The 25,117-nt window shown below is 52.5% G+C and overlaps 13 protein-coding genes and 1 non-coding gene across 14 annotated transcripts; 7 read left to right on the top strand and 7 right to left on the bottom strand.

Annotated features, from left to right (window-relative positions):
- Window positions 1–489: 489 nt before the first annotated feature.
- On the top strand, window positions 490–1,435 carry BO70DRAFT_418361 (uncharacterized protein; the record flags this gene model as incomplete). The annotated part of the gene is made up of 2 exons (XM_025547447.1): window positions 490–868; window positions 924–1,435. 2 exons carry the CDS (start codon window positions 490–492, stop codon window positions 1,433–1,435), a joined length of 891 nt encoding a protein of 296 aa, XP_025402423.1.
- Window positions 1,436–2,235: 800 nt separating this feature from the next.
- BO70DRAFT_426872 (uncharacterized protein) lies at window positions 2,236–3,064 on the top strand (the record flags this gene model as incomplete). Its single annotated transcript, XM_025547836.1, has 2 exons — window positions 2,236–2,692; window positions 2,802–3,064. The coding sequence occupies exons 1-2, from the start codon at window positions 2,302–2,304 to the stop codon at window positions 3,062–3,064; spliced, it is 654 nt and encodes a 217-aa protein (XP_025402422.1). The 5' UTR covers window positions 2,236–2,301.
- A 336-nt stretch (window positions 3,065–3,400) lies between these two features.
- On the bottom strand, window positions 3,401–5,536 carry BO70DRAFT_331120 (alpha/beta-hydrolase; the record flags this gene model as incomplete). The annotated part of the gene is made up of 6 exons (XM_025540862.1): window positions 3,401–4,463; window positions 4,514–4,607; window positions 4,660–4,704; window positions 4,755–4,838; window positions 4,890–5,006; window positions 5,068–5,536. 6 exons carry the CDS (start codon window positions 5,534–5,536, stop codon window positions 3,401–3,403), a joined length of 1,872 nt encoding a protein of 623 aa, XP_025402421.1.
- A 334-nt stretch (window positions 5,537–5,870) lies between these two features.
- Window positions 5,871–7,327, bottom strand: BO70DRAFT_331117 (DUF895 domain membrane protein; the record flags this gene model as incomplete). The annotated part of the gene is made up of 2 exons (XM_025540861.1): window positions 5,871–6,022; window positions 6,079–7,327. 2 exons carry the CDS (start codon window positions 7,325–7,327, stop codon window positions 5,871–5,873), a joined length of 1,401 nt encoding a protein of 466 aa, XP_025402420.1.
- Window positions 7,328–8,609: 1,282 nt separating this feature from the next.
- BO70DRAFT_393738 (uncharacterized protein) lies at window positions 8,610–9,879 on the top strand (the record flags this gene model as incomplete). Its single annotated transcript, XM_025546403.1, has 4 exons — window positions 8,610–8,972; window positions 9,036–9,114; window positions 9,185–9,535; window positions 9,827–9,879. The coding sequence occupies 4 exons, from the start codon at window positions 8,610–8,612 to the stop codon at window positions 9,877–9,879; spliced, it is 846 nt and encodes a 281-aa protein (XP_025402419.1).
- A 756-nt stretch (window positions 9,880–10,635) lies between these two features.
- Window positions 10,636–11,689, bottom strand: BO70DRAFT_331114 (DUF1115 domain protein; the record flags this gene model as incomplete). The annotated part of the gene is made up of 1 exon (XM_025540860.1): window positions 10,636–11,689. The coding sequence occupies exon 1, from the start codon at window positions 11,554–11,556 to the stop codon at window positions 10,636–10,638; it is 921 nt and encodes a 306-aa protein (XP_025402418.1). The 5' UTR covers window positions 11,557–11,689.
- Window positions 11,690–11,843: 154 nt separating this feature from the next.
- Window positions 11,844–11,916, top strand: BO70DRAFT_t68. The gene has a single exon. It is a non-coding gene; the product is annotated as a tRNA-Thr (tRNA).
- A 1,121-nt stretch (window positions 11,917–13,037) lies between these two features.
- BO70DRAFT_426868 (copper transporter family protein) lies at window positions 13,038–14,093 on the bottom strand. Its single transcript, XM_025547835.1, has 2 exons — window positions 13,406–14,093; window positions 13,038–13,314 (listed from the first exon to the last, which is right to left on the bottom strand). The coding sequence occupies exons 1-2, from the start codon at window positions 13,882–13,884 to the stop codon at window positions 13,197–13,199; spliced, it is 597 nt and encodes a 198-aa protein (XP_025402417.1). The 5' UTR covers window positions 13,885–14,093; the 3' UTR covers window positions 13,038–13,196.
- Window positions 14,094–14,562: 469 nt separating this feature from the next.
- Window positions 14,563–16,611, top strand: BO70DRAFT_385316 (ferric reductase family protein). The gene is made up of 4 exons (XM_025545727.1): window positions 14,563–14,984; window positions 15,034–15,154; window positions 15,209–15,460; window positions 15,529–16,611. The coding sequence occupies exons 1-4, from the start codon at window positions 14,624–14,626 to the stop codon at window positions 16,571–16,573; spliced, it is 1,779 nt and encodes a 592-aa protein (XP_025402416.1). The 5' UTR covers window positions 14,563–14,623; the 3' UTR covers window positions 16,574–16,611.
- Window positions 16,612–16,918: 307 nt separating this feature from the next.
- Window positions 16,919–17,427, top strand: BO70DRAFT_163271 (uncharacterized protein). Its single transcript, XM_025538302.1, has one exon. It carries the CDS (start codon window positions 17,068–17,070, stop codon window positions 17,329–17,331), a length of 264 nt encoding a protein of 87 aa, XP_025402415.1. The 5' UTR covers window positions 16,919–17,067; the 3' UTR covers window positions 17,332–17,427.
- BO70DRAFT_163266 (fungal specific transcription factor domain-containing protein) lies at window positions 17,410–17,927 on the bottom strand. Its single transcript, XM_025538301.1, has one exon. It carries the CDS (start codon window positions 17,836–17,838, stop codon window positions 17,488–17,490), a length of 351 nt encoding a protein of 116 aa, XP_025402414.1. The 5' UTR covers window positions 17,839–17,927; the 3' UTR covers window positions 17,410–17,487.
- An 877-nt stretch (window positions 17,928–18,804) lies between these two features.
- Window positions 18,805–20,315, bottom strand: BO70DRAFT_377628 (TauD/TfdA family dioxygenase). Its single transcript, XM_025545213.1, has 4 exons — window positions 20,048–20,315; window positions 19,507–19,993; window positions 19,145–19,450; window positions 18,805–19,089 (listed from the first exon to the last, which is right to left on the bottom strand). The coding sequence occupies exons 1-4, from the start codon at window positions 20,295–20,297 to the stop codon at window positions 18,933–18,935; spliced, it is 1,200 nt and encodes a 399-aa protein (XP_025402413.1). The 5' UTR covers window positions 20,298–20,315; the 3' UTR covers window positions 18,805–18,932.
- A 316-nt stretch (window positions 20,316–20,631) lies between these two features.
- On the bottom strand, window positions 20,632–21,941 carry BO70DRAFT_426865 (Clavaminate synthase-like protein; the record flags this gene model as incomplete). Its single annotated transcript, XM_025547834.1, has 5 exons — window positions 20,632–20,852; window positions 20,901–21,023; window positions 21,080–21,382; window positions 21,433–21,496; window positions 21,561–21,941. The coding sequence occupies 5 exons, from the start codon at window positions 21,939–21,941 to the stop codon at window positions 20,632–20,634; spliced, it is 1,092 nt and encodes a 363-aa protein (XP_025402412.1).
- Window positions 21,942–22,330: 389 nt separating this feature from the next.
- On the top strand, window positions 22,331–24,569 carry BO70DRAFT_426864 (amino acid transporter; the record flags this gene model as incomplete). Its single annotated transcript, XM_025547833.1, has 8 exons — window positions 22,331–22,361; window positions 22,416–22,560; window positions 22,617–22,840; window positions 22,890–23,254; window positions 23,311–23,412; window positions 23,472–23,631; window positions 23,700–24,010; window positions 24,076–24,569. The coding sequence occupies 8 exons, from the start codon at window positions 22,331–22,333 to the stop codon at window positions 24,310–24,312; spliced, it is 1,575 nt and encodes a 524-aa protein (XP_025402411.1). The 3' UTR covers window positions 24,313–24,569.
- Between the last annotated feature and the right edge of the window lie 548 nt (window positions 24,570–25,117).

Below are 25,117 nucleotides of genomic sequence, written 5' to 3'. Positions count from 1 at the left end.
ATTCTGAAACTGCAGTATTCTCGACGCCAAATAGGAATTTCCGCACCGAGGTCGCCGGACATTACACCTGCAAGCGACAACTACCCCAGCAGAAGTCCACCTGGCAATGAGCGGCTTCGCAAAATAGCAAAAGTGGAGAATGAGGAGCGCTACCGACTGAAGCCTAGTGAAACCGACTCAAAGAATCCTGAGAACAATACCCACATACACGATTCAGAGGGGACAGAGGATATCCAGACTTTCAAAGAACGCATCAAGGTAGAGTACTTGACAAAGATACGCAGACTTGAAGAATCTCGGGAAACAAGTGAAGCAGGTTACACTGGGCTTATTCGGGAGTTGCAACTAGAAATCAATCGTCGTGATACCCAGATCCACTACTTGAGGCGCGCTGCGTTTCACCAGGAGAACAAATTGAGAGACCTGGGAAACGTCTGTCATGAGCTACGATCTGTAGCCGTGACAGCCCAAGAAGGTGCCCTTCGATCCATGGCAAAAGGAGCCTGGGCGCCCAGAGAGCATAGGGTGGTGAGGGACGAACTGACCAAGTTGCAAGAAGGTTTGCGCCTCTGGGCGAGGACTTTCAGTGTTGGAAACATTGCGGACCTGCAGCAAGTCTCGAGCGACCAGCTGGATATGGTGATTGAGGCCTTGAATGGCTACTGTGTCCAGAAGAACTGGAGGTCTCTGGCCCCGCAGATCCCGATCCCACCTAATAGGGTCCCGATGGTCTTCATCCAGGCACTGTTAGCAAAAAGCATATTTTCGGACTTCACCGACCCGTTCCTTCTGTTAGGCCATTTGGACCATGATCTCAAACTGCCCGGAAAGGAGGAAATGCAAAATCTGTACCAGATCATGATCCGAGGTAAGCATGCCAAGAATGAATGGTCTAGCCAAACAATTGATTGACCAGGATGCAGGTAATGAAGCGGAAGCTCATGTCTGGCGATCTCAGACATTGCGAGTTCTATCGGCCTCGGCAAATGATACGAAGCTTCACCTATCACGCCAGCTAGAACGGGTTGTAAACATCCAAGTCGCCGCGTTTCTCAGCGGGCCAGCCCATGTTCTTCTGCGCCAAGTCAAAAACAACGAAGAGCAGCAAGTCCGAGCGTCCGATTTGCACAAGCTGTATTCCACGGCTGGAACGCTTGCACTATCTTTGTGGACCCAGCGGACCTATATTGTTTGCCGCGGCGTAGAACCTTTGCAAGTCTTCGACTCCTCGGATACAGAAATGACCGCGCATCGCTTCCATCATCTTGATGAAGATGACAACCGGCTCGACGGCAACCCTATTCTTGTATGTGTCCAGCCCGCCGTTCTGGCATTTGGAAACGAGAACGGTGAAGATTACGATAAAAAGAAGTTGTGGGCCAAGGCGACCGTATTGGTGGCGGAGGACAAGATGGAGCAGAGTGTCGACTGGTAAAATTGATTCAGACGTGCTATTATACAGGCGTGGAGGGCGGTTGCTACATTGGCTGCTAGTGAAGAGGACACTTAGCCGAGTGTCATGCTTTCCTTGCATCCGCCACTGTATTTGGTCGCGCGCACGTTCCGCTACTTCGCTACTTGTTCTATATTACCAGATGAGGCAGGTTACAGTATCATGTCTTACAGTCTCATCGCTCTGTTTTATTGTCGGACACGTAAAACATCACAAGGATAGAAAATATGGCTCAAAATCATGAAATTGCGCGCTAGAGGGAATAATCAACATAGACATCCTGATAGGAAGGTCAGCGAAATCAATGGAACCATCCTATGACACTATCGGATCTGTATAGTGTATAGACTGAAAGTTGCCTGATTGGCCTGGTCGTAGTACCCGATTGAAATAGGTAGCCAGTCATGGCAAATACAATACCAACCACTTGGAGCTTCCTGCAGAAGGTTCACTGCCCCAGTGGAGTATCCACTACCAGATACTGATCATGTACACGCGGAATTACATCATGAAAGCCAAAAAAAAAAAAAAAAAAAACAACGGCTAGTAGCCTAGTGCACCTTATATACGCGAACCGACCAATCCCCGTCGGCAGGATCAGCATTGTCCACCACAATCCCATCCAACCCGCCCATCCCTCAGCCCCGCCTCGTGTCAGTAATCTAAGTATCTATACATGTGGGCAGTTGACTGATACCAGATAGTATATCTCACCCAAAATTTCATATATTTAAACCCTCCATAATCCCTGTCTCTGATCGTACTTCTACACTTCATACATCCCAGAACCCCCAAACACAGGAATAACCACAACCACATCCCTCTCCACCAACCCACCAACCCAAATAATGGAAATCATCCACGGCTCAACCCACCCCTACATCCCCCTCTCGCTCACCCACCGCGGCCCAGGCCTCTCCTTCAAACACCTCTTCAAAGGCACCCCCGGCACGCAGGAAAACTACCTATTCACAATCGGCCGGCAAACGAGCTTCTTCTCCCCGCTCCACAAACACAACTTCGACCAGTTCCGCTTCGCGTACCGCGGCGACGTCTCCATCGCCCCGGACATTCTCCTCCGCGAGGGCGAACTCTCCTACCACCCCGAAGGCGTACCATATGGCCCGCAGCGCGACACGGAGGGCGAGCGCGACGTGCTGGTGTTGCAGTTCGGGGGCGCGAGCGGGCAGGGGTATTTGGGGTTTGAGGAGTTGGAGGAGGCGCAGGCGAGGTTGAATGGTAAGGGGGGGTTTGAGGGGGGGAGGTTTGTCGAGAGGAGTGATGGTGAGGGGGAGGATGTGGGTGGGGATGTGGGTGGGGATGGTGGTGGTGGTGGTGGGAGAAGAAGGGAAGAAGAAGGGGAAGGATGGGTATGAGGCGCTGTGGGAGGAGATGTGTGGACGGCCGTTGGTGTATCCGGCCCCTCGGTATGCGGGGACGGTGGTGGTGAAGCCGGAGGGGTTTGCGTGGAAGAGGGTTGGGGAGGGCGCGTGGAGGAAGCCCTTGGGGGTGTTTACGGAGAGGGAGACCGTCGCGGATATGTGGAAGGTGGATGCCGGGGGGGAGGTGGAGATCAAGGCGGGGATGCGGTGCAGTTGCTGTTTGTGCTGAGGGGGGAGGGAGTCGCTGCTGGGGAGGGGGTGAGGCAGGAGTCTGCGGTTAGGTTGCAGCCTGGTGCTGGGGTGGTCTTGGGGTCGGAGACGGGCATGGAGGTCATTCGGTTTGTGTTGCCGATGTTGAGGTGACTGAGATTGTAAACAAGGTGTTGTGCGTCGTTGTTTCTGGGCGGAGGGCGGAGGGCGGAGATTTGCTATACAGATGTGATTCGAATACGTGCTTCGGCTGTTTGAGATTATTATAGATAGAATAACCAACGTATTTTTAGATTTTGTACAACTTGTCCCACCGGGAACTAACATCGCTTGTTAACGAACAATCAAGAGGGCTCTACACCCCGGCTTCCTGACGCATCTGCGGACTGTTGATAAATTCGCATCGGTCGAAGAGCCTTTCCCAAGATACCGCATTCTCTACCACTGTCCGGCGTTTAGAGTCATCATCCTTGCTGACAGTCACTGTCTCGGCGTGCTGATCACCCCCGAATACTTGGATGGTGAGTTTGGTTGGATAATCACCCAAGAGCTGCTCCGTCGCAATGCCAGAGAATGCGAATGGCCAACTCCGAGCTTCACTTTGTGGGGTACCAGAATGAACAAACCCAATAATCGCGCGACTGACCGTTCTCCCCAGTTCCCGTTGGTCATCTGAATTATCCGCACCACCCACCAGACCAGGGTTGTTTAACACGTATGGGATATCACTCAGGTGAGCAACTCGCCACATTGGCACACCCATGGCCTCGAACACGGGCGTGTATCGAGTCGCATTGTGTTCGTACAACCACACATCTGATAAGTTCGCTCCCTTGTTCTGAACATAGTTCCACGTGAAGTCTAGAACCGGGCAGGTGAACCAGATGTCTCGGTTCATCTGTGCGGCACGATAGTAGTGCGCGGAAATAGGGCCATCATAGCCTTCTCGGACCATGTGATCGAACTCTTCCACCGGATATAAGTCCAACAGTCTCTCTTTCGTCGACGATGACAGGTTGTACAGCCAAAGTCCGAAACTATCTAGGACCTCTTCGTCGGTTGCACTATGGGGTGGGGCGTACCACGCGCCGTCGTTGGCCACCCAGGACGCAATTATGGGAACACCCTTGACCAGTTTACCATCGCGTAGGAGCTCAGAGGGTCTGCCGTGAAGGAAGTCCTTGTCGATGGTCGGGTAGAAGTAGCCTTCGCCAAATGGGGGACGAGCAGCGCGAGCGGAGGTGACGGTTAAATTAGTGAGGACGTCGGCGGGGATTGTTCGGAGACATTCTAATGTTTTGATGGACTGGGAGTCGGCGTCATCGACGCATCCGACTTGGCTGGCTATGTTGGCTGTGTTGTTTGCGACTAGTTCGGGGTTGCTATTGAAGTTCAACCCTGGAGCGCCGGACATCATCCTGATGGTGAAGAGGTTAGTGATGGAATTGTGCCCAGTTGAGTCACTGACACAGCCTGTTGAAATGGAACACCCTGGGTCCCGTTGAAGGAGAGCAGGTGCAGGCCAATGTCGCTTGCTCCTACGCTTTGGCCGATGGCAGTTACTGGGGGCTTAGTATCATGTGTTCCAGCCCAATCATTCTAGAACAAGCTTACCTCTCATGGGATCACCTCCAAATGCTTCGATGTTATCCCGTACCCCTACACCCAGTTAGTGTTTAGTAGCATATTGCTGATTTGCTCCAGTATACATTCCAAAGCCGATCGCTGATCGCGTAGTCCAGCATTTGTCTGTTTGGTCTCGATCATGGCTCTACTTGTCGCAAAGCCGAAGACTATCGGATGTCAGCGAAGGGTCTCGTGCAAACCAGAATCTACAGTCTTACATCCCAGCCGATAGTTGATCCCCACGTAAATCACCGGTGTTCCAGAAGCAACAGCTTCTTTCACCAAGCCATCAGGATTATACAGAATATCCGAAGCCGAGCCCAACGCATGACCACCTTCCGGACAAACGACATGAGTATCGCCATCAAAGATGCCAACTAGGTAATATTCACATACCTCCATGCAGATACACCACAACGGGCAGCTTCTCTCCCCTCTTGACCCCCCTCGGTCTTGCAATCCTCAAGCTCAGACAGTTCTCGCTCACATTAGTCACCAGACTGGTGAACGGCAGAATAACCCCGGTTCCTTGCGGACACCATGCACCGGGGCGGGTAGCATCGATCACCGATCCCTTGGCAGGCTTGACAGGAACCGGAGGAGCAAAGCGTCGCGGGCCGGTTGGCTCCTCTGCATAGAAGATATTCTGGAAATGATCTACTCCGGCAGAGAAGCTTCCGATGTATTTGACGTCGCGAGTCACATCGGTGACGGTAGGTGGCAGGATGAGTATTTGGGGTAAGGCGATTCCATGTTCGACGGCTTTGTCGACGAAAACTTGGTTGATTTGTGGAACATATGAGGAGAGGAGTGCCGTTAGGATCGCAATCGAAATCGCGAGAATGTTGGTTTTCGCAGACGGCATCGCGGTTGTTTGCTGGGCGTCTGAGGTTATGTCGCGTCGTGGGAAGTCTTAGTCCAGGACCGTGCGCGGGCTTTGAGGATCAAGCGACCATGGAACCAGCGGTCGTGGGAAGGATCGATAGTTGTATATTGGGAGTTGGGGATGGAATGGTGCTGACGGTCGGGAGTGGGCGGATCCTTTGTCTTACCTCATGGTTGTGGCGGAGAAGGAAGAGATTATGGGACCTGCTAATGCTTACTCATTTGAGATTCACTAACTATGGGGACTGTGAGGCTATCTAAGTGGATTTCCAATCTGGTGCGTCCCAAGAGAATAGCACTTCCATGATCCTCCATCAGGCACCCACCGTGGTTTCCGTCACTTCGGCATCGATGTTCTTGTCCTCCGCCCTCTTCTTGTCCCACCCCGTCGCCCTCTCAGCCTCTTCGACATTCGCATCCATCTCATGTTTCCGGACAACAATCCACGTGGGAACCACACACAAGCCTGCCTCCAGGTTAGCTGATGCTCTCCAGAAATTATCCACACTACATCTAACTCACCAAGCAAGATGGTATTCACAGCCATAGGCACCCGACCACCGTACCAGTCCCTCGTGTTCAGGCCGTAGGAGATGGCTTCTCCGAAACTCTCCTGCCCTCGAAGGATACCGGTCAATCTGGTCAGCTCGGCAATGTTATCCGTCATCGAGCCGACCAGATAATACAGCCAGTTCTGCCCTGTCTGCTGGGCGAACGACCACATGAACAGCACGAAGGCGCCCTTGCAGAACCCGGGGTCCGTGAAGTCGAGCATCGGGGGGTTGGCTGTGTACTCCTCCTGGACTACCCAGGCGAGGATCCACGTCGCAACGTGCACGATGATAACCCAGTACCACCCGTATGTAAGACGTTTCTTCGCATCGACCTTCTTCCAGTCGAGCCAGTGGGAGATAATCTGGGAAGCGAGAAGGGTGACCCAGTCGGACAGGAAGGCGATCAGTGCGCGAGCTCGCACTCCAAAATAGTATGTCTCAAAGTTGCTCGAGTATTCATTGAAGTAGACAGCCCAGAAGATCGGAAGCAGAAGGATGACGGTGCGGTTTTTGCAGGTCTTCCAAAGAGCTTTGAACTCCGCTGCCCATGACTCCTCCACACGAACAACTACAGGGGAGCCGTCTGCACGCTGCACTTTGTCAGGCGGCGTCAAAAGAAGGGCGACCGGAACAGCCAGACACTGCAGCACGATGAAGACAATGTAGGTGGAGACTCCCACGCTCCCCTCGCCTTTCGTCTTAATGTTCAATCCGAGCACAATCGAGTTACCAATAATCGGGCCCATTGTCCGCCACCAAACCCAGATGTTGAGGTATCGTGCCCTCTTGGAAGGCTCGGGATATCCGATCGCAATGGCACCCTCACTGGCCCAGAACAGACCGGCAGAAATACCGCAGACAACTGCACCAACAAGCACCAGCCAGACGTTGCCGTATTTGCTGTTGGTGTACAGACCCGCTGCATAAACAGGGTATCCCGCCGCACCGAGAAGGAGTGTCCATTTGAGACCAATTCGATTGGCGATGGGCCCGCCAAAGAGACAGAAGAAGCCCATTAGGGCAAAGACGAGAGCATTGGCGGCATTGACTAGGAAGGGCTTCTCCTCGCCACCGGCACCGAGCGAGTTCATCGCATTCCAAAGACCGGGCGCGAGAAAACCGACGGCACCGATCACACACGCATTGAATAGCGATGTGCGGTACCAGACCCGCTTGACAGGCACCTCGGCACCATTCTCGATCTCATGGGTCGACATGTTTGTTGCTGATAATGCCGAAGTGTTCGACTCCTTCAATCACAGCCCCTGGATGTTGCGAATGTCGAGGATCGCGGACTGGATGTGATGTGTCGCTGGCACTGAGAGCACAGCATTGAGCCTTGCGTCGCGCAGCCGCTAGTTATATGTTTCCGCTACAAACTAGCCATCTCAACGTGCAAAGATTTTCCCACGCCGGCCGACGATAACCTGATTTGAATGCGCCAGATTAGGTCATAGAAATGCAAAGGTGCTCCCACGCGCTCGAAAAAAGACAGGCGAGCGGCAAGATCCGATGCCATTATCCCCATGTGCAGATTGTCGCAAGAGGCACTCTCGATGGCGAGATTGCCGAACTAGTCTTGCCGCCAATTAGCGTCCCCAGCATCGACTGCCGGGTGGGTTACTGATTCTGTATTCAATGATATCGAGAGGAATCCGAGACTGTTGAATGGCGACTTTTCGCGGTTATCAACGTGCTTCGATATCTGGAGGCTAGAGTCATGGAAAACTCTGTTTTCTAGAGCTGGAGATGCCTGATCCATCCGACGGACCGATGCAGGCTCGTCACCTGGTCTGGACCACGACCGCGATCGACATAAGCAGAGAAAAAGCCGACTCAATTAAACACTGCTTTCTAGGCGGGGCCATAAAATGCACGGTCACAACGCGTTGGCAATTTGCATACGGAGTACCCCGGTCTTTTTCCCGTCAAGTTTGACTCTTCGCGATCAACAACATGATGCCCGCAGACCGAAAAGTGCCCCCTTGAAAGGATCCCACCGATGCCAAGTCGGAAGATGCTGACCTGGTCCAGCAATCGATCGTCGTTCTGGGAAGGCTTTATCGGAATAAAGTATCGAGCGTTTTGTAGCGTCTGCCATGACTGGGGTCGTTACACTTGCGAAAGCTTGTTTCCACCAACTGGTGGCACTGAGCACCACCGTTTCTGAACTGACATTTGCATCAGGAAGTTTCATCTTTCCAATATAACCACAAATGCAAAGATCAGTCGGTTTTAATCATTCAAGTCTGAAGTGGTCTAACGGCCCGGTACCCAGGCAACTAGGTGCCTGCCGTTTTCAACCGTACATGTTGAACGCTCCTGCCAGGCTTCTTCCATAGAAGGTCTTATCTTGAAATAAAAAAGATCCTGTGTCATCAAGAAAGGCACGCATCTTTACCTGCATATGAAACAATAATATTCTTTCCTAAGATAGACACAGCTCCAAACGACCTAAGAACCGTTCATTATTTTCTTTTTTACGCGACACGGAACACGATGGCATCGACTAACACGATCCTCGATGGCGTGAATTGGTATATTCCTTTGCCGGAAGAGGAAATTCACGAACTCGTTGGAAATATAGCTTCGCTTGTCAAACCCTTATTGGCAGTAAAAGGAACACTTCCTAGCACCATTGCACGTCATATCAACAGATACTACGTCATGATCCGCTACTCCAGAAACTCCCCCCCACAGCTGCAAGGTGAACAGGGGGTGGAGGCATTTCTCTACAATTTCTATGGATGTATTTTCTACAACGCACAGCAAACTAGCTTCCACGACGAAGGCCAATATTTACTGGCCCAATTAATTCTTGAGCTCCGCAAGCTTGATATCATGTCAATGCGAATATGGGAAGTGCGTATTGAATTTCTCTAGCGCCAGCTTGTCTTTGAAGGCCACTGCTTACTTGAAAGACAGGACGACGTTCTTGATCATTCACAGAAACCAATACTTGCGAGCACGACGTATGCTGCATGGGCTAAGGCCAGGGTGTTCGGTACTAAGGATTCCTTTTTTTTGCAGGGTGTCTACAAGGGGCGAGCACTAACAAGCCACTGTATACACAGAGGACGGCAGAGTCCAGCCAAATCATGATGAGAGCGATCTGGACAGCGATGTTGACATAGATCCCGACAAGTCTACACAAAAACCCGAAGACCGTTGTGATATGTTTGTGAACCTCTCCGCCTTCATCGCCCGTTGTATACGATATGGGGTCTTGCGACTCGATCGATGGAGGGAGGAAGACCGATTTCACTATGTTTTGAATTATCCCACTCATGCCTTGCGTGACTTCTTTCTGATGGCCGATCCCCTTGCTACGATGCAAGACTGCAAAGCGATGGTATGTGCCATCTACATAATCATAGCAGGGGAGACTATCCGCGCGCACGTTATCCGAGAATCTTGGATCAGAGGTGAGGGCCAGCAGCGAGGTCGGCAGCTTTGGCATCATTGGACAACGAAGGTTCGTGCGGCCGCGAGAAAGATGCCCTCCAACCCGGACCGGGATAGGTATTGCACCCTCGCGATCGATATTATGGAGTTTCTTGATAGATAGTCAGATAGACCATCCTCGGAGCTCGAGCTGGGGACGTATTCATACCATAGGCCTCAGCATTAATGTGTCAATTGAATTACAGTCCTTAGTGTCTTGTCGAGACCATCGGTATATACGCACGTTGTGCCTTAGATGCTAAATGCCTAAGGTATGGGCGCAACACGTGCCGCCACCGGCGCGTCATTCTTCTTCGTCCGTTAGATGCTAAACAACTTGCCTTCATTATTCTGCGCCACTCTATGGGACAGAATAGTATTTACAAGAGCTCCTCAGAGCCAATGGTACGGATCTCTGAACCGAGTAATAGCTCTTTATCAGAATGACGGTCTCGTTATTCATCCTTCCACTGAAAACATGACGACTAATATAGCGACTGATATTCAAAGTTAGCCGCGTCATTGATATCCCCGGACTCTCAGTAATGGCTGACAATGTTACATCCGACGGGTCGTGGCCATTTTTTTGGCTCCAACTCGGCACCTCGTTAGCTGTGTCAACATCGATGATTCCTTGTTTCTTCCTATCAAGGCGATAACAGGGAATATTCTTGAGGGACTTCGGGGTTCATATGATCTTCCATTGCTTGGAACCTTTTCTGCTCAGGCACCGATTGGTTCGAGACACTTTCAGTATTCCCAACCTTGGAGTGAGACTTAACATTCGCCAAGTCGACGTCAGTGTAGTGGCACTTCTATTAAAGACATGCATTGATCCTTGGCACACAACGCCTCAGTGTCCTTGTGCACCATCTGAAGGCAATAGCGTGCTTATAATCTTTGATTGAACCGTGGATATGCCTTGCGGAGACACTCAGCACTGCCATATTTATCATCTATATAACGGCGAAAAGGACAGTCCACCCTCGATCCAAACAAGATCCAATCATCATACTATCAAAGGACACAGTCCCATCGAATTTGTCAACATCACATAGCACACCCAACCCAAGTCGATCTCCTAAAAAATCACCTCCCCGAACGCCTCCCCCAGCCCTCTCCCCTTCAACCACGCCTCCAAAGCCTGCATATCCCCCCGATTCGCTCTCTCCCCACCTCTCTCCCCCAACGAATCCGTAATCTCCTCCATACCGGAGAACACCCTCTCGACGCCCACCGTCTCGCGAAACCGCTCCGACACCTTCTTCTGATGACTCGGGATATCGCCCCACGAATACGTCTTAATGAATTTCATATACGCATCAACATCCACCGACGCGCCCTCCAGACACAACACGCCGGGTTTCCCGGCCAACACAAACCCGGTAAGTGAATACGTAGGCGCATGATTGACGAGATCATTGCGTTTCGCCCGAGTCGACAGCGAGGGGAAGTAGAACCACACTCGGACTAACGGGTCCTCAGCGCTTCGCTTTGCCCCCGACGAGGGCGTGTTCGTAAGTGATAGACTGTCGTTCATCTTCTGCTGCGTTTCCAGAAACAGCGACGCTTCGTGTTGGACGTACTCCAGCGCGGAGAAGATGTCGTCCTGCGGCATGTCGGCGGATAATGTGGCGAGTTCCGCCTTGGAGATCCAGGTCGGTTGGCGGAGGGTGTATGTCCATGGGGGCGGGAGTTGGGGGTCTGGGTCCGTCGTTTGCAGAGGAATGGAAATGTTGATCGGGATGGTTTTGGAGATGTCGGCCGCCAGTGGCGCGCAGACGGCTAACTGGATGGTCGGGGGGATTCCGCTGGGTAGGGGGGTGTTGGGGTCCTGGCACCAGGTTTGGAGGGCAGAGATGATTGGGGTGCTCGAGGGGGGGATGTCGATTTCTCCTGTCGAGGGGAACATGGCGGTTAGGAGGTCGATGGTGGAGAGTTGGGATTCGAGCAGGTCCGGAGGGAGGAGGGTGGGTTGGGGTTGGTGGTCTGGTGGAGGCATGGTTGTGGTGGTGATTGGGATTGAATTGATGGTAAGGGAGAGGGATTGTGTCAAGGGATCTTGGATGGAGGGGATAGATTGCGAGGATTTATGAGTATGAGGATGTTGATTGGCTGGGAGGTGCAGATGGAGGAGGGCCTGGGATTGCGGGCTGAAATCGAATCACTGGTTTGATTTAAAGTATGTGCGGGGAAGTGGAAAGCCTGGAATATCAATCTCCCACCAGGCTGGATTGATGTTGAGGTTAAAATTGTCTAGCATGAGTATTTGACAACTTACATCCACCAGCTCGCATGGCTCAGTTGGTAGAGCGCATGACTAGTAATCATGAGGTCCTCGGTTCGAATCCGAGTGTGAGCAAGTCTTATTTCTATTTCTCCTTTTTTTTTTTTTTGATTTTGGCATCCGAGGGAAGTGGGTCGAAGGATTGATTGTCCTCGACGGGAACATGCTACCCGAGGGGCAGGAGAGAGTCACGGTTGGTCCCAAGGGTGGTGCGCTCCGGGGTTTCTTTCTAGGACGTCTTAGGCAGACCGTGGCTGATGCTGCAAAGACTAGTGACCAGATGCTATTGATGATCGTTTCACATGGAGACTTTGACTCGGCAAGGCTGGGTCTGAGCCAGACGATCCAACGTGGATTGATGGAATATCTCCTCAAACCCTGCCACATCCGAGCTATTTGGGAGACAAGATCACCCACACGTTCAATTGACGCTTGACATGACCTCCTGGGTTTCGAGACACTGGGTCAAAACGATTGAATTCCAGCATTTCAATCTCTGACCGGTGATTATAGCTGCAGCCGAGATGATGAAAGAACCGTCTTCCCGACCCGGAAATGCCGATGAGGACACATCTTGTGAAGATCTTTGACCTCGGAGATGCACAGGCTGTGCTTGCCTCTCAATATCGCACAGCATTATAGGTCCACACCTGTGTTTACCGGTTTACCGACACAGAGTGCCAACAGAAATACTGGCGCCGCACCGGATACACTTTGCACAACCACTACACCCTGGCCTGTTGGACGGGGGTTATCCGGAAGCAACGGCGGGGATATGGAGGCACACTGCGGGGGACTCACCTCTTCTGGGGCGATGAGCTACTCGATCAGACTCTACTGCGCATCTAACCCAGGTCAAATGGCAATGGAGTATCGTGCCCTGTTCAGAAAAAAAATCGGTTGCTAGCATGGTGGAAATATGCGACATGATAATAAGCTATTCGTTCTTCGGATGCTGATGGAGCGCTTAAACGCCAGCAAACTCGCGAATTTCCACGCCAGGTTCCTCGGTCTTTACCGTCTCCCAGACATTCAAGAGTGGACGGCACAGTCTACAGAACAGGAGTATGACTTCGACCAAGTGACCAAGTATATCGTGGCGGGGATCTAGCAGGTTGTTTCCCTAAATAAGTAATATAGAACATGGCCTAGGATGCAATGGAATCTGGGAAAGAATCAATCTAAGTTGAGATGGTATTGGTATCAAGCACAATGAGATATTCCTCATCCCTCTCTGACGGGGTATAGAAGATTCATAAAAAGACAACAGCGTCCAGCAAACAAGCCCATAGTGAAAAACACATTATGCTATGCAAGCAAACACATGTAATCCAAACTCCCTCATCACCATGACCCTAACAATGAGCCCACCAATTATCCGCCGCCAACCCCCCCAACACGAACGTCCCAAGCCACATTCCCCCCAACACGGAGAGAAAATATCCCACGTTCATGGTCATAACCGCCAGCATCCTATACACATACTCAGTATTAGCATCAACCTATCCAACCCACATCCAAACTTAACCCTTGAGAAAAGAAAAAGAAAAAGAAAAGTACTAACAGCAAATACCCCACCCCCGCAATTGCCAGCTCCAGGGTCGCTCTCCCCGCCGCAGGATTAATCCTCCACTGCGCCCACCGCCGTCGGATATCCCGGACAGGAGTGACGGGTTGCGTGTGGACAGGGCTGTCGATGTGGGCGTGGGTGTGGGTATGGTGAAGCGAGGAATCAGCCCAGAGACGGGTCTCGAGGATGGGTTTCAGGGCGAGAAGAAAGCGGAGGATGATGGTGAGGACGATCAGGAAGATACAGGTGCCGGCGTATTGGCCTGTAGTGGCGGGGGCCCAGGATAGGGAGTAGAGGGGGGTCGAGGTGGAGGTGAAGAAGGTCATTGTCATTGACATTGAGGTCGAGGACATGTCCATTGAGGAGGTGGTGGTGGTGGAGGAGGGCATGGCCATGGCCATGGATGTGGTTGTGGATGCCATTGAGGCCATGGTTGTTGATGTGTCCATGTCCATGTCCATGTTCATGTCCATTGCGTTTGTCTTGTTGTTTTGTTTTGTGTTGGTGGTGATAGCAGTGTTAGACGCAGCGAGTGGGAGAAGGAATCCGGTGCTTTTAGCAAGAAATACGAGACATCCAGCGAAGCAAGAGAGAATATGAGCAAGTAAAAAAGCCCCCTAAGCCCGAGCAGATCAGACGACAGCAATGCCCAAGATCCCCTCAATTCCCCTCAGGGCGTGATCAGAGGACACTCCCACCACCACTTCAATCAGAGATGACCCGGAACGCCTGCATGTCAATTGCAGCATAAGCCATCAGACGACAGAGGACAAAAACCCACGATCGGGCAGAGCCGACAACTCGCAGCCAAGCTGCCAATGGCGAGGACGTAGCGGTGGGCCGGACCGCGCAGCACATGGAGAAATGTGCTCAAACATGCGCAGCGGCAGGTCTTGGCTCCGTAGGGTAGCGAGCCTGATGGGGCCGGGTCGAGTCATTGCTGTGAATTAATCCGCTCATGTTGGCGAGCATTATGCCGGTTGTTGCAGATGTAATCAGAGAGGCCATATTGGTTGGGTTTCTGGCTGTGAAGGAAGTGTAGTGAGTCGGTCATCGGTTGCGTTGTTCTCTTAGGGTAGGGTAGGGCTCTGGTCGTTGGCCGTACCATATCAGTGACCTTTCCTGCTGTTTCGCCCTCTGGGGCCAAACATTTTCATCATCTTCAATCGGCTTCGAGAGATCCTCAGTATTATCACTGCGATCTGAGTCACCATGGGCATGCTACCATGGCTAGACCACCCGGTCATGCTACACTCCGACCGAGACCCTGGTGAATGCACCATGACCCCCGAGCAATGCGCCTACAAGTCAGGATACTGGGTAAACTGGTACCAGGATGACCACCGCTATGCCCTGCCAACGGTCGCCTTCTTTCTCGTCGCCATTTTCCTGTTCATCCTGGGCCACTGGGCGAGTATCCTTGTCCCCGTCTCCGTCAAGCGGACGGCTGGCTGGTCGCGTGTGGTCGCGGGTTTGCGATTTCTATCATACAAGAGCTGGCGGACAATGGTGTGGAGTACCCCATCTCTAGGAGCCTTGTTGCTAGGTGGCGCCGGGGCTGTTTATTTCCTGGGTAGGTCTACATGGTGGGACGCTGGTGGTGATCGCTGACAGACTCGCAGCCATGACCCTGGGCCCCCATCCGTATTACTGGCCCAATACGAAGGAGATCAGCTTTGGCAACTCTCCACCGATTGCGACTCGCGCGGGATTCATGGCTTTGGCGTGTATGCCGTTTCTCTAGTATGTGATCTCGTTTGTTCGGGTAAACTATCGTGGGAGGCTGACGGTGAATAGCGTCTTCGGCGCGAAGGCAAACCCTGTCAGCGCGTTGACGGGCATTTCACACGAGAAGCTCAATCTCTGGCATAACTGGGTGGCATGGGCGATGTACACCCTGGCGTTAGTACATACATTCCCCTTCATCGTGTTCCATATCTGGAAGGGCGACATCGTCTTGCAGTGGAATGACGGCGGAGTTTGGGTGACGGGGGTGGTTGCTTTGCTTGCGCAGACATGGTTGACTTTTCTGTCGATTCCCTGGATTCGGTATGACATCCTCTTATTCATACAGCCTTTCGTCGTTCCCTTGTCTGACAATGTTGTGTTGTGTGTAGTAACCGATACTACGAGTTCTTCAAATCGACCCACTACATCGCCGCACTCGTCTTCATCATCTTCTTTTTCTTCCACTGCGACTTCCGCCTGTCCTCATGGGACTACTTCATCGCGACCGCTGTCCTATACACTGTGTGTTGGTTATATTCCCAGCTGAAGACGTGGTTTGAGCACGGTATCCGGCACAAGGCACTTCTGTACCGCGAAACAGATGACACCCTCAAGATCACGATACCCACAACGACGGTACGCTGGAGTCCGGGACAGCATATGTTTCTGCGTTTCCTGACCGGTGATGCTCACCTTCTGACTGCGCACCCGTTCACGATCTGCTCCGTTCCACAGCACGATAAGCCAAGCCAGCTGGTGTTTTACGTGCGCCCGCGCGGTGGGATCACGGGCCGGCTGATGGCTCTTGCCACAAAACAGCCTGGTGTTGCGGTTCGAGTTCTCATGGAAGGGCCATATGGTGGAGTTCCAAGTCGGTTGCTCGCGTCCTCTGGGTCCAAATTTGTGGTCGGGGGAGGGGCCGGCGCGGGGTTGACATTGTCAGTGATTGAAACCTTTATTCGGGATGCGGAGGTGGTCTCAGCCCTGAAGGTAATTGTGTCGACGCGCGATCCGAGCATGCGGACCTGGTACCTGGAGGCATTAGAGGAGATTGCCGCGCGATATGCGAGAACGGATACTATCTCTGGACTGTCAATCCATCTGCACGAGACAGGGCCGGAAATCAAGGTAGGTACAATGACACATATTCAGCCTTATGGGGACATGAAAGAAGGGGGTGAACAGAGGACCGAAGAGGAGAAAAGCCCACGGGCGGATAGGTTCAATTTGGCATTCTTTCGGGGCCGGCCAAATCTCCCGCTTGCCGTGCAGGAGTTTGTCGAAGACCGCGAGTCGGTGGGGATCGTCGTGTGCGGGCCGGCGTCAATGACTTACGATATGGGTGAAGCTGCAGCAGCAGCTCAAGCAAGAATCATAGGTAGTCGTGGAAAGCCGCGCGATGTTTGGTTTCACCAGGAGAGCTTCTCGTATTGAGGCGGTTCTCAACCTGTACATAGGTATCTCCGAGTTATGAAAGACGAATAGCTTTGAACTATATCGTAAGTCTCCTGTAGCAAGCCATGAATCATTGTAGTTAGCGAAGTAACGTTGGATGTGACAATGTATGAGTCCTCACTGTGCTGAGCTATTGCGTGTGGTGCTAATCACGGTCCTGGTGGTGGCCGTCGCCGCCGTCGCGCAAATGCCGGCCGGGGCATTGGCAGAGATAAGCATCCCGGCACGTCGATAGCACTCGAACATTGGCAACAGGAATATAAATAGATGAATAACAAGATGGACTGGAATGCATTCGGCAACAGAAACCACACTTATCAAATATTCGTATTTGCTAAAGGAGCTGCGATCTACACTCACTTCAACCTCAAACATAAGCCCGATCCCCAGACGTCGCTTTAATAGCTGAGGATAAGCCAACTGGTGGATTTGAGTCCCCATTGACGATAGAGCAATGGCAAAACCTCCAGCACATGGCAGAGGGACCAATCCACCCCCTGCGACTTCTCGAAAGAGCCCATAACAGCCCTCTGCAAGGGAAATGCGTCTCAACTTGCAGAGGCGTCTACGCCTCCCTGTTCATTGCCTTCCTCAGTATCTGCAGCCTCTGGAAAGTCGTCCAACGTACAAGCGCTGACGTCTCAGTCGGCGGTGCATTCCCTGTCGTCGATGTGAACAGGGGTGAGAGATGGTCGACCATGAATAAGAACTCCCCATTGGTCCTGCATGTAAGGTGACCAGGCCAGCCGGCGCCGCAGGCTTTTTTCACACTGGGGTATTGCCCAATCACTGCAATCCAAATGGATACCAAGCTTCCGTCCCAGAGCTAGTAGCTGGGCCAGCAGAATCTCATGGGAGGACCCTGTCCGTTGTAATAGTAAAAGGCCAGCCTGTCAGGTTGAGAGCTTCGGCCGTTTCAAATCCTCCCTCATGGTGCGCATTGCCAGTGCCTCCAGCGCTAAGGTGTCAGGAGTCCGAGGTGAAATCGTCATTCTTCGATTGAACGGCTTCCAGTCCAGCGCGACAAGGCACACAGCGGCTAGGAGGGGCGAAGAGAAGTTGCGGTATGACTGCTCATATTTTTCCAGAAAAGCTCCCTTGTCCAGAATGGGAAACGTGCGATGCATGATGCGGAAGTAGAGTCCTATCAGGATAGGACCCATAGGGCGAATGTACTCCTCGATGAGGTCGAGATCGGCCATGCGCTGCATCTCAGAGGCCACATCCTTGTCTGGATAGGACATGAATGTGGCGGATTGATCCACCTGACGTGGGCGACATCTATGCTGATCATCGGGAAAAGCAATGATGGATGCTCTCAACTCCAGAAGGGCGGGCTCATGGTAGCTTGCAGGGCCAATATATCGCGAGTGGGAATGAAGTTCGAGGCCGAGGGTGCCATCCAGTAATGAAGTAGAGGCGCTAGACCTTGGTTGGCCTGCCGAGGAAGGCTTGGCTGATGGAGAAGCGAGACCACTGCGGGGAATTGATTAGCCTGGCTGGGCAATAAGGCACCCCATGACACTGGCTTGTCAGGGACAGGCATACTTCGACGCGTCTGTTCTGTTCGCGGAGGCCAGCTCCTTGGCGGCCCGCTTCCGCGGCCGGAGCCCTTGAAGAAAGGTGCAATGTACACAAATTTTTGTTCCTTTTTTTCTCTCGCACACAGCGAGATTTGCGCTGGCGGCAGCGGTCGCATAGTCGTTGCATGTGGCCCGCTCGTTAGTGCCGACGATCCAGGCTGAGAGTCTGGTGCAATCGTGACTTTCCTTTGGCTGTCAGCCTTTCGTTGGGGATGCAGATGGGCTCTGTCAAATAAGACTGGGAGAGATGAGGTAGAAACCACCAGGAGAACGGACGAGGTGAGAGTGGATGAAAAGAATGAGGGATCCAGCTGAACAAGTCAACAAACCGGTGAGGCTCCGATCCCATGACTGGAGCCGGCCTGTCATGCCCAAAACAGATGCCTCGCGCACGTGACTGTGGGACAAAGATAAGCATCGTGGGGGGTTTTTCCATCCCATGAGGCCATTACAGGGCTGATCTTCTTCTGTTTTGGTCTCTCAGCAGCTAAACACATTGGACTAGAATATTGTGGTTGGTTGATGGGTCATCAAATACAGAAACGGTATTGGTGTTCTTCACCCGACAGATAGTATATACCTTGTCTCGACGGAGGAACTGCCAACGGACTTCGCTTCTGGCACTACCCCACCATCACTCCTGTTCCTTCATCCTCTTTCTTCTCAAAAACATCATTGTGTCAGGGCCCCAAGGCCCGAGTGCAAACTTTGTCCAATCCAGCATCAACATCGATCCCGTCACGTCCCACGGTACCCTACGCACCCACTGTCTTCCGCAACCGTGGCTCCAGGGGAAACACCTGCTCTTCCACCTTCACGTCCTTATACACGTTGTCCCATCGCTTCCGCAACGGTTCAGGAGTCTCCCACGCATACTCCGGGTCACGCAGCCACAATCTCAGCAGATGACGTCTGTGCGTGTTAGCGAAATACCATACAAAGGCAAAATAGGGGGAGGCGAACGCACTCTTTTCCGGGCTCATCGCGGAACCCGTTACGGGCGTGAAAGATACTGAGATTGTTGATATACTGCACGTCTCCCTTTTGGAAGTCCAGCGCGGCACTATGCTTGTCGGCCAGGAAATGCAACGCGTCAAGCGCCTCCGCCTGGGCTTCGGTGATAGGTGGGATGTCGGAAGACCGTGGTTGGGCCTTGAAGCCGGTGAAGTATCGACGGGCATACTGGATGAGAACGCGCTCAGGCGTCGACTCGGTGGGCTTCTGGTAGTACAACAATGGCCGGTTTGTGTACGGGGCGGCTGGGTTGTTGAAGCTGTGATAACGATTTAGCGTGTGGGAGCTATGGATCAGAATCTGGAGACCACTAACCCATCAACCGGCCAGTCCTGGGACAGAGTGTGGATCAGATCCGGTCGCTCACGCGCGAGGATGTTATATACCAGCCAGCTACTGGCAATCTTGCTCTCACCCCCCGATGCTGCGGGATGGAGGCACAGGAGAGAGACAATATCACCGGCATCAGTGTGGAAGACCTGTTTGTCGGCTGTGTTCGAAGGTGCCCCGATGGCCCCAGTCGGTGTGCTGCTGGTGATGTCTTTGATATGCGAAACGACCAGCGAAGTACCGTTGGCAAACCTCGTGTCTTCCTGTCGCCCGCGGATGTTACCTACATGGGAGGATATACCGGCATAGATGATGATGTTATCGTCGCGCGAGTATTGGTCAACGCGGAGGCCTCTCAGTACAAAGAAACCACGCCCCAGGTGCAGCTCTCTCGATTGCTCCCGAAGTCGTTGATGCAGCGTTGGCAAGGGGAAGGTAGACTGATCGATCAATCCCCAGTGAAGGTTTTGTGCTACAGAGGGTTAGTCTGGGATGTCTAGTTAGGTGAAGGAAGGTCGCTCCATACCCTTGAAGTTCCTCAGTGTTGAATCAATCTCATCCAGCTCCGCGTCAGTGAGCTGAACCACCCAGTCATCTCGACTCTCGACTTCGCGACCCTCCCAGACCAGCTTGGAATCCAGCTGCGTGGGAAAACCTTCTGGAACAGACTCCTGCAGGGTTTCAGTCTCCTTTCGCCGGAGCGTCCGCGCCTGGTACTTATCCCAATCGGGATGATACTCGATGTCTGGTTGAGTGGGAGTTAAGACGCTCGCCATGGTGAAGCTGTGATTCTGTGTAGTCTGCACAAAGTTACCTTGGGAGGATGTACAGGGAGCTACAGGTCGATATTTATAATTGTTGACTGCCCTGCTACCGGCACAATCTATCGGATAAGATGCCCGAGATTAGAATCGTTGTATCACCTCATTGCGGGGCCGTGTCCACTGCACGGAACTAGCGTGAGGAGTACGATTCTAGTGTTGTGTTTTCATGACGCCATTTTCCCGCCATTGGCGTCAGCTTGCCAGTCGGCCTACATCCGCGCAAAGTTTTGACTCAGTCACGGTGAACGATGGCCGTTTCATTGCTCCTTTACCTACTCTTGATCATTTAGAACGCCTCAATTGGTTTTCCCCCCTCCCACATACTGACAAGGATTCTCCGTTCGCCTGTCCAAGGTTTCCGACCATGCGACACCTGGAAATTGTCTACCAGGAGGAGATCGCCCTCCTCCAGGCTGACGTCCAGCTCCAGCTCATCAACCACCCGCTCCAATCGCTCTAGATATTCCTTGGGGATAACCGTCCCGTCTCCATAGTCGCACGGTAGATCTATCGAGAGTCAGTCCTACTCGCCCTCTGCCCTGCCGGGAAACATACATGTCATTCCATCGCGACCGATGTAGGGGGGGTCCAAGGCCCCTTGGTCGCGCGTCATCCCATAACGGCCAACGAGTCCGTTGAACCAGACTGGCAGCCCACTTGCTGGGGATCTTCGAATACCTGGTCGGGATATTAGTGTCGGTTATATGGACGTTCTGGAACAAAGGGATACCGACCTGGAATGTATTGCGTCAATTCAAGCGCGTCGTCCTCAAGCCAGCGAAACGCCGGGGTGAGCTTGCGGACTTGCACCTCGACCTTGGCCTTCTGGGTATCCCGGTCATCGCCCGGCTGAAATTCTTGCCCGAAGCTATGCACACCAGCCCAGTTGAACTCGTTCCCCTTGCCCTCGTGGCCGGGAGCGCGAAAGGCCATCTTCATGGCCAACCCCTTTTCGTGGACTGCCTGCACCAGCTCAGGCACTGCCTCCTGGAGCTTATCGTAGACCAATGCGCTGTGTGCAACGGGAGTTTCGCCCCCTGGATGCGTCAGCTCGAGTCGCATCCATGCGGCGAGTGATCAATCTCACCTTCAAGCGCTTTCTTCTCGCAGTAAAAATGGATGTTGGAGGGAAAGCGTGTGTAGCGCGAATACTGCGGCGACCAATTAACATGGTATCCCTCGTGACTGGGCAGGAAGACATCATCGTTCACCTACCTCATTGTGCTGATAGAAGCGGCGATCGGAGGGCCCTTCATTTGCGGTCCAGACATTATCGGCGAGAATAGTCCTTTTTCCTGCCAATCCGATCTGGATAAAGGGGTTGGAACCACGGCCTTTTTCTGCACTGTTGACCAGTCGAGCAAATGTCTCCGCCGATGGATGGCCGACCCCGCGGATCAGAACAGCGCCATGCTTCTGTAGCAATTCGGATAGGCGGCCCGACTCGGCGAGCGCCGTGATCGCGATCACGGCATCGTTGACAGCGGGCACGTCACTGGCCCCGTCGGCTAGGCTAGCCTGGAGCCCATATGGAAAAGTGTTTCCATGAACAGTCTGGGCTCCTGGGATGTGGAAAGGCTGAAAGGTGAGGGTCATGGTTGAGGATGTAAAAGCAGGAGTTTCGATATTGTGCAAGCCCTAAAACCACCCGCGCCGTTGAGATTTAATAGCTGGCAGGATGATATGTTATCGCCTCGATCGCGATGACACCATCACGCCTGCAGGTGAGCACATCCCCACCAACAGTTTCGGAAGATCACCGAGGGACTGCGAGTCATTTGATACGATTAAAAATCCCAGCTTTGAGATGTGTTTTGCGTTTCCCCTCTCGTGTCAGTGGAGTGGTCTGTTATCACGCCATAGTATGCGTCGATGCTGCATCATTCTTGTTGGCAAGCTGTTGAGGAGGATGGCTATAAAATCAACTCTCCAGAAGAGCGACCAAGACGGAAAAAGACCAGCGGTTCGAACTCGCAGCCATCATTATGGGTACCGGCGATGATACCATCACCAGCTGTGAGTTGCATGTTCCCCGAGATAACGCACATGGCTAACTAACACCTGCAACAGTTGCTCCCCAAAACTCCCACTTCGAGGACGATGACCCGAAAGCGCAGGATGAGCTCGCGGTAAATGAATCCAATGTACTGCAAGACCGGAAGATCGGATTGCTGGGGGCCATCTCCCTGATTGTCAACAAGATTATTGGTGCTGGGTTGGTCCATCCCCGCTTGCCCCGCGTTTTCGGCTATGACTGACCATCACACTCAGTATCTTCTCAACACCATCGACGATCTTCAAACTGAGTGGCAGCGTGGGAATGTCTCTGGTATTATGGGTCCTTGGTGGAATTATATCCACCTGTGGCGCCCTGGTGATGCTCGAGCTGGGAAGTGGGATTCCTCGCTCTGGTGGCATCAAGGTGTATCTGGAGCGATCATTCAAGCCCAAGCGACTGCAGACATGTGTCTATTTGTTCTATTGTCTTTTCCTACGTGAGTCCCCTGTTTCATCCACCGAAGCTGTCTACTGACCAGCTATCAGAGGTTTCTGCCAGCAACGCTATCACTGCGTCTTCCTACCTGCTGTTGGCGGCCGGTGTGGATTCAACCACGTGGAAGGAGAGAGGTCTGGCCGTCGCTGCCGTCGCATTCGCGGTCGGTGTACACACCATAGCCCCCCGCATCGGTCTGGCCCTGCAGAATGTACTCAGCATGGTCAAGCTGTTCACCTTGATGTTCATTGTGTGTACTGGATTTGCTGCTCTAGCCGGCCATTTGCGCATCCCGAACCCACACAACTTTGATATCAAGACGTCGTTCGAGGGCACATCGAACAGTGGCTATAATATTGGAACGGCCCTCTTGGACACAATCTTCTCGTATCAAGGCTACGACAATGCCAACGCGGTAAGATCAGCTGTCCATTCTGTTACACGCAAAACTGACGCCGGTTGTCTGTATAGGTCTTGTCCGAGGTAAAGAATCCAGAGCAAACCCTCCGCCTTGCCTTGCCCTGCGCCATGGGACTGATCACCGTTCTCTATATATTAGCCAATGTGGCCTACGTATGTTCTATATTATCTCTCCCCATTTGACCAAGTACTAACCATGTGTCCATGATCAGTTTGCCGGGGTATCTAAGGAAGAATTTCGCACCTCCAGTGTGACAATTGCGGCCACACTATTTAAGAATGTGTATGGTAATACAGCCGCCTCTAAAGCACTGCCTGCTCTCGTTGCCCTGTCGGCCATTGGCCATCTTCTTGGAGTCGCTTTCGTTGTCCGTAAGTGTCTCAAAGCTCACTAAAGCCCCATAAGCCTACAGACTTGCTAACTGAATACCACGCTATAGCCCGCCTTCTGCAAGAACTGGCCAAAGACGGAATCACACCATTCCCAAACTGGATGATGCAGAACCGACCGTTCAAAACTCCGATTGTTTCTCTCTTCGTTCATCTGGGAGTTACTATCTTGTTTATCTGCGCTCCGCCGGCAGGAGAGGCCTTCGACTTCGTGGTGGACCTCACCTCCTACCCTACATGCCTCTTGCTCAGTGCCATCACCGTGGGACTAGTGAAGATGAGGCTGTCCCGGTCGGATGACTGGTCATCTTCGTACTCGGCTCCGTGGGCGGCCATTGCCTTCTATTTGGCAGCTAATGTCGTATGTGTTGAATCCTCTGAGCCCCCCCCCCATTTACCTAGAAGTTTGCTCTAATGTGCTTGCAGTTCCTCTTGGTGATGCCCTTCGTCCCGCCTGAAAGCAGTACCTCAAGCCTTCCTTACTGGCTCGTTCCCGTCGTGGCACTGGCCATCTTGGGACTGGGGGTGATATATTATGCCCTCCGCTTCGAGATTATGCCCTGGCTGTTCAATTACCGTCTCCGTCCGGTCTCCGTGGACCTCGCCGATGGGTCCCAGGTGACCCGCTTCCGAATCGAGAAGAACACACAGCCCCGAGGATGATGGATACAACGACCTAGCAAAGGATAAAGCAAGATGCTATCTGTGATTTCCGTTTCCTGGCCAAGAGATCCTGAATCCCTTACAAAGTCCGGCCTAATATGCCAGATAGGCCCAGTTGCATTGCACCTCATGGAGGGCGTCATGCCATCCTTTTGGCGGATATTTGGAGACGAGTGATTTGAACACCAGCGATTAATAATAGTCACAACAAGCACATACACACATGACGAGACGAGTTCATGAACATTACAATAGCCACATTGCAGCGTATATTGCTGAATAACTAGTCAAATCTTCTCTAACTAATCACCTCTGACAAATTATTAATATGATCTCCAAGGAGTTGGTCTACATGCTTCAATCCTATGACTCAACTCTGACTGCACACCGTGAGGGCTAGATTCACAACCAAAAGGGAATTACAGCGGTCTCGATCGGCTACCAAGGTTTTGTACTGCCTGTCATCCTCGTCAAGAGATAGGGAAGTTAGCTGGATTAGGTAACGGATGCACTGTTTCTCCTACCTTCTTTTCCCCCTGCCCCGTGGATTACCAATCATCTTAGGTTTCAAGACACATGTTCTGAGGCAGGTTATCGAGTCTCCGAAGCTTGCTAAGCTGGTGAGGCCTCCTCTCGCCTATGGATCAGTCTCGATCAAGGGACGGCAAGGGCGGCTTCTAGAAAGTGCCGCAAAACACGTTCCCCCCCAACACAAGCCACCTGTCAGATTCAGTCATGCTGTCTGCTGACTGAGAAATCCGGTTTCTCGCACCTATGGGAGGGATTCAAGATCTCAGCATGTTCA

Source organism: Aspergillus heteromorphus (assembly GCF_003184545.1).
Source record: "Aspergillus heteromorphus CBS 117.55 chromosome Unknown BO70scaffold_4, whole genome shotgun sequence".
Lineage (NCBI taxonomy): Eukaryota > Fungi > Ascomycota > Eurotiomycetes > Eurotiales > Aspergillaceae > Aspergillus > Aspergillus heteromorphus.
Note: the sequence above shows the minus strand (reverse complement) of the source record. Positions and strands in the feature narration are given on the sequence as shown.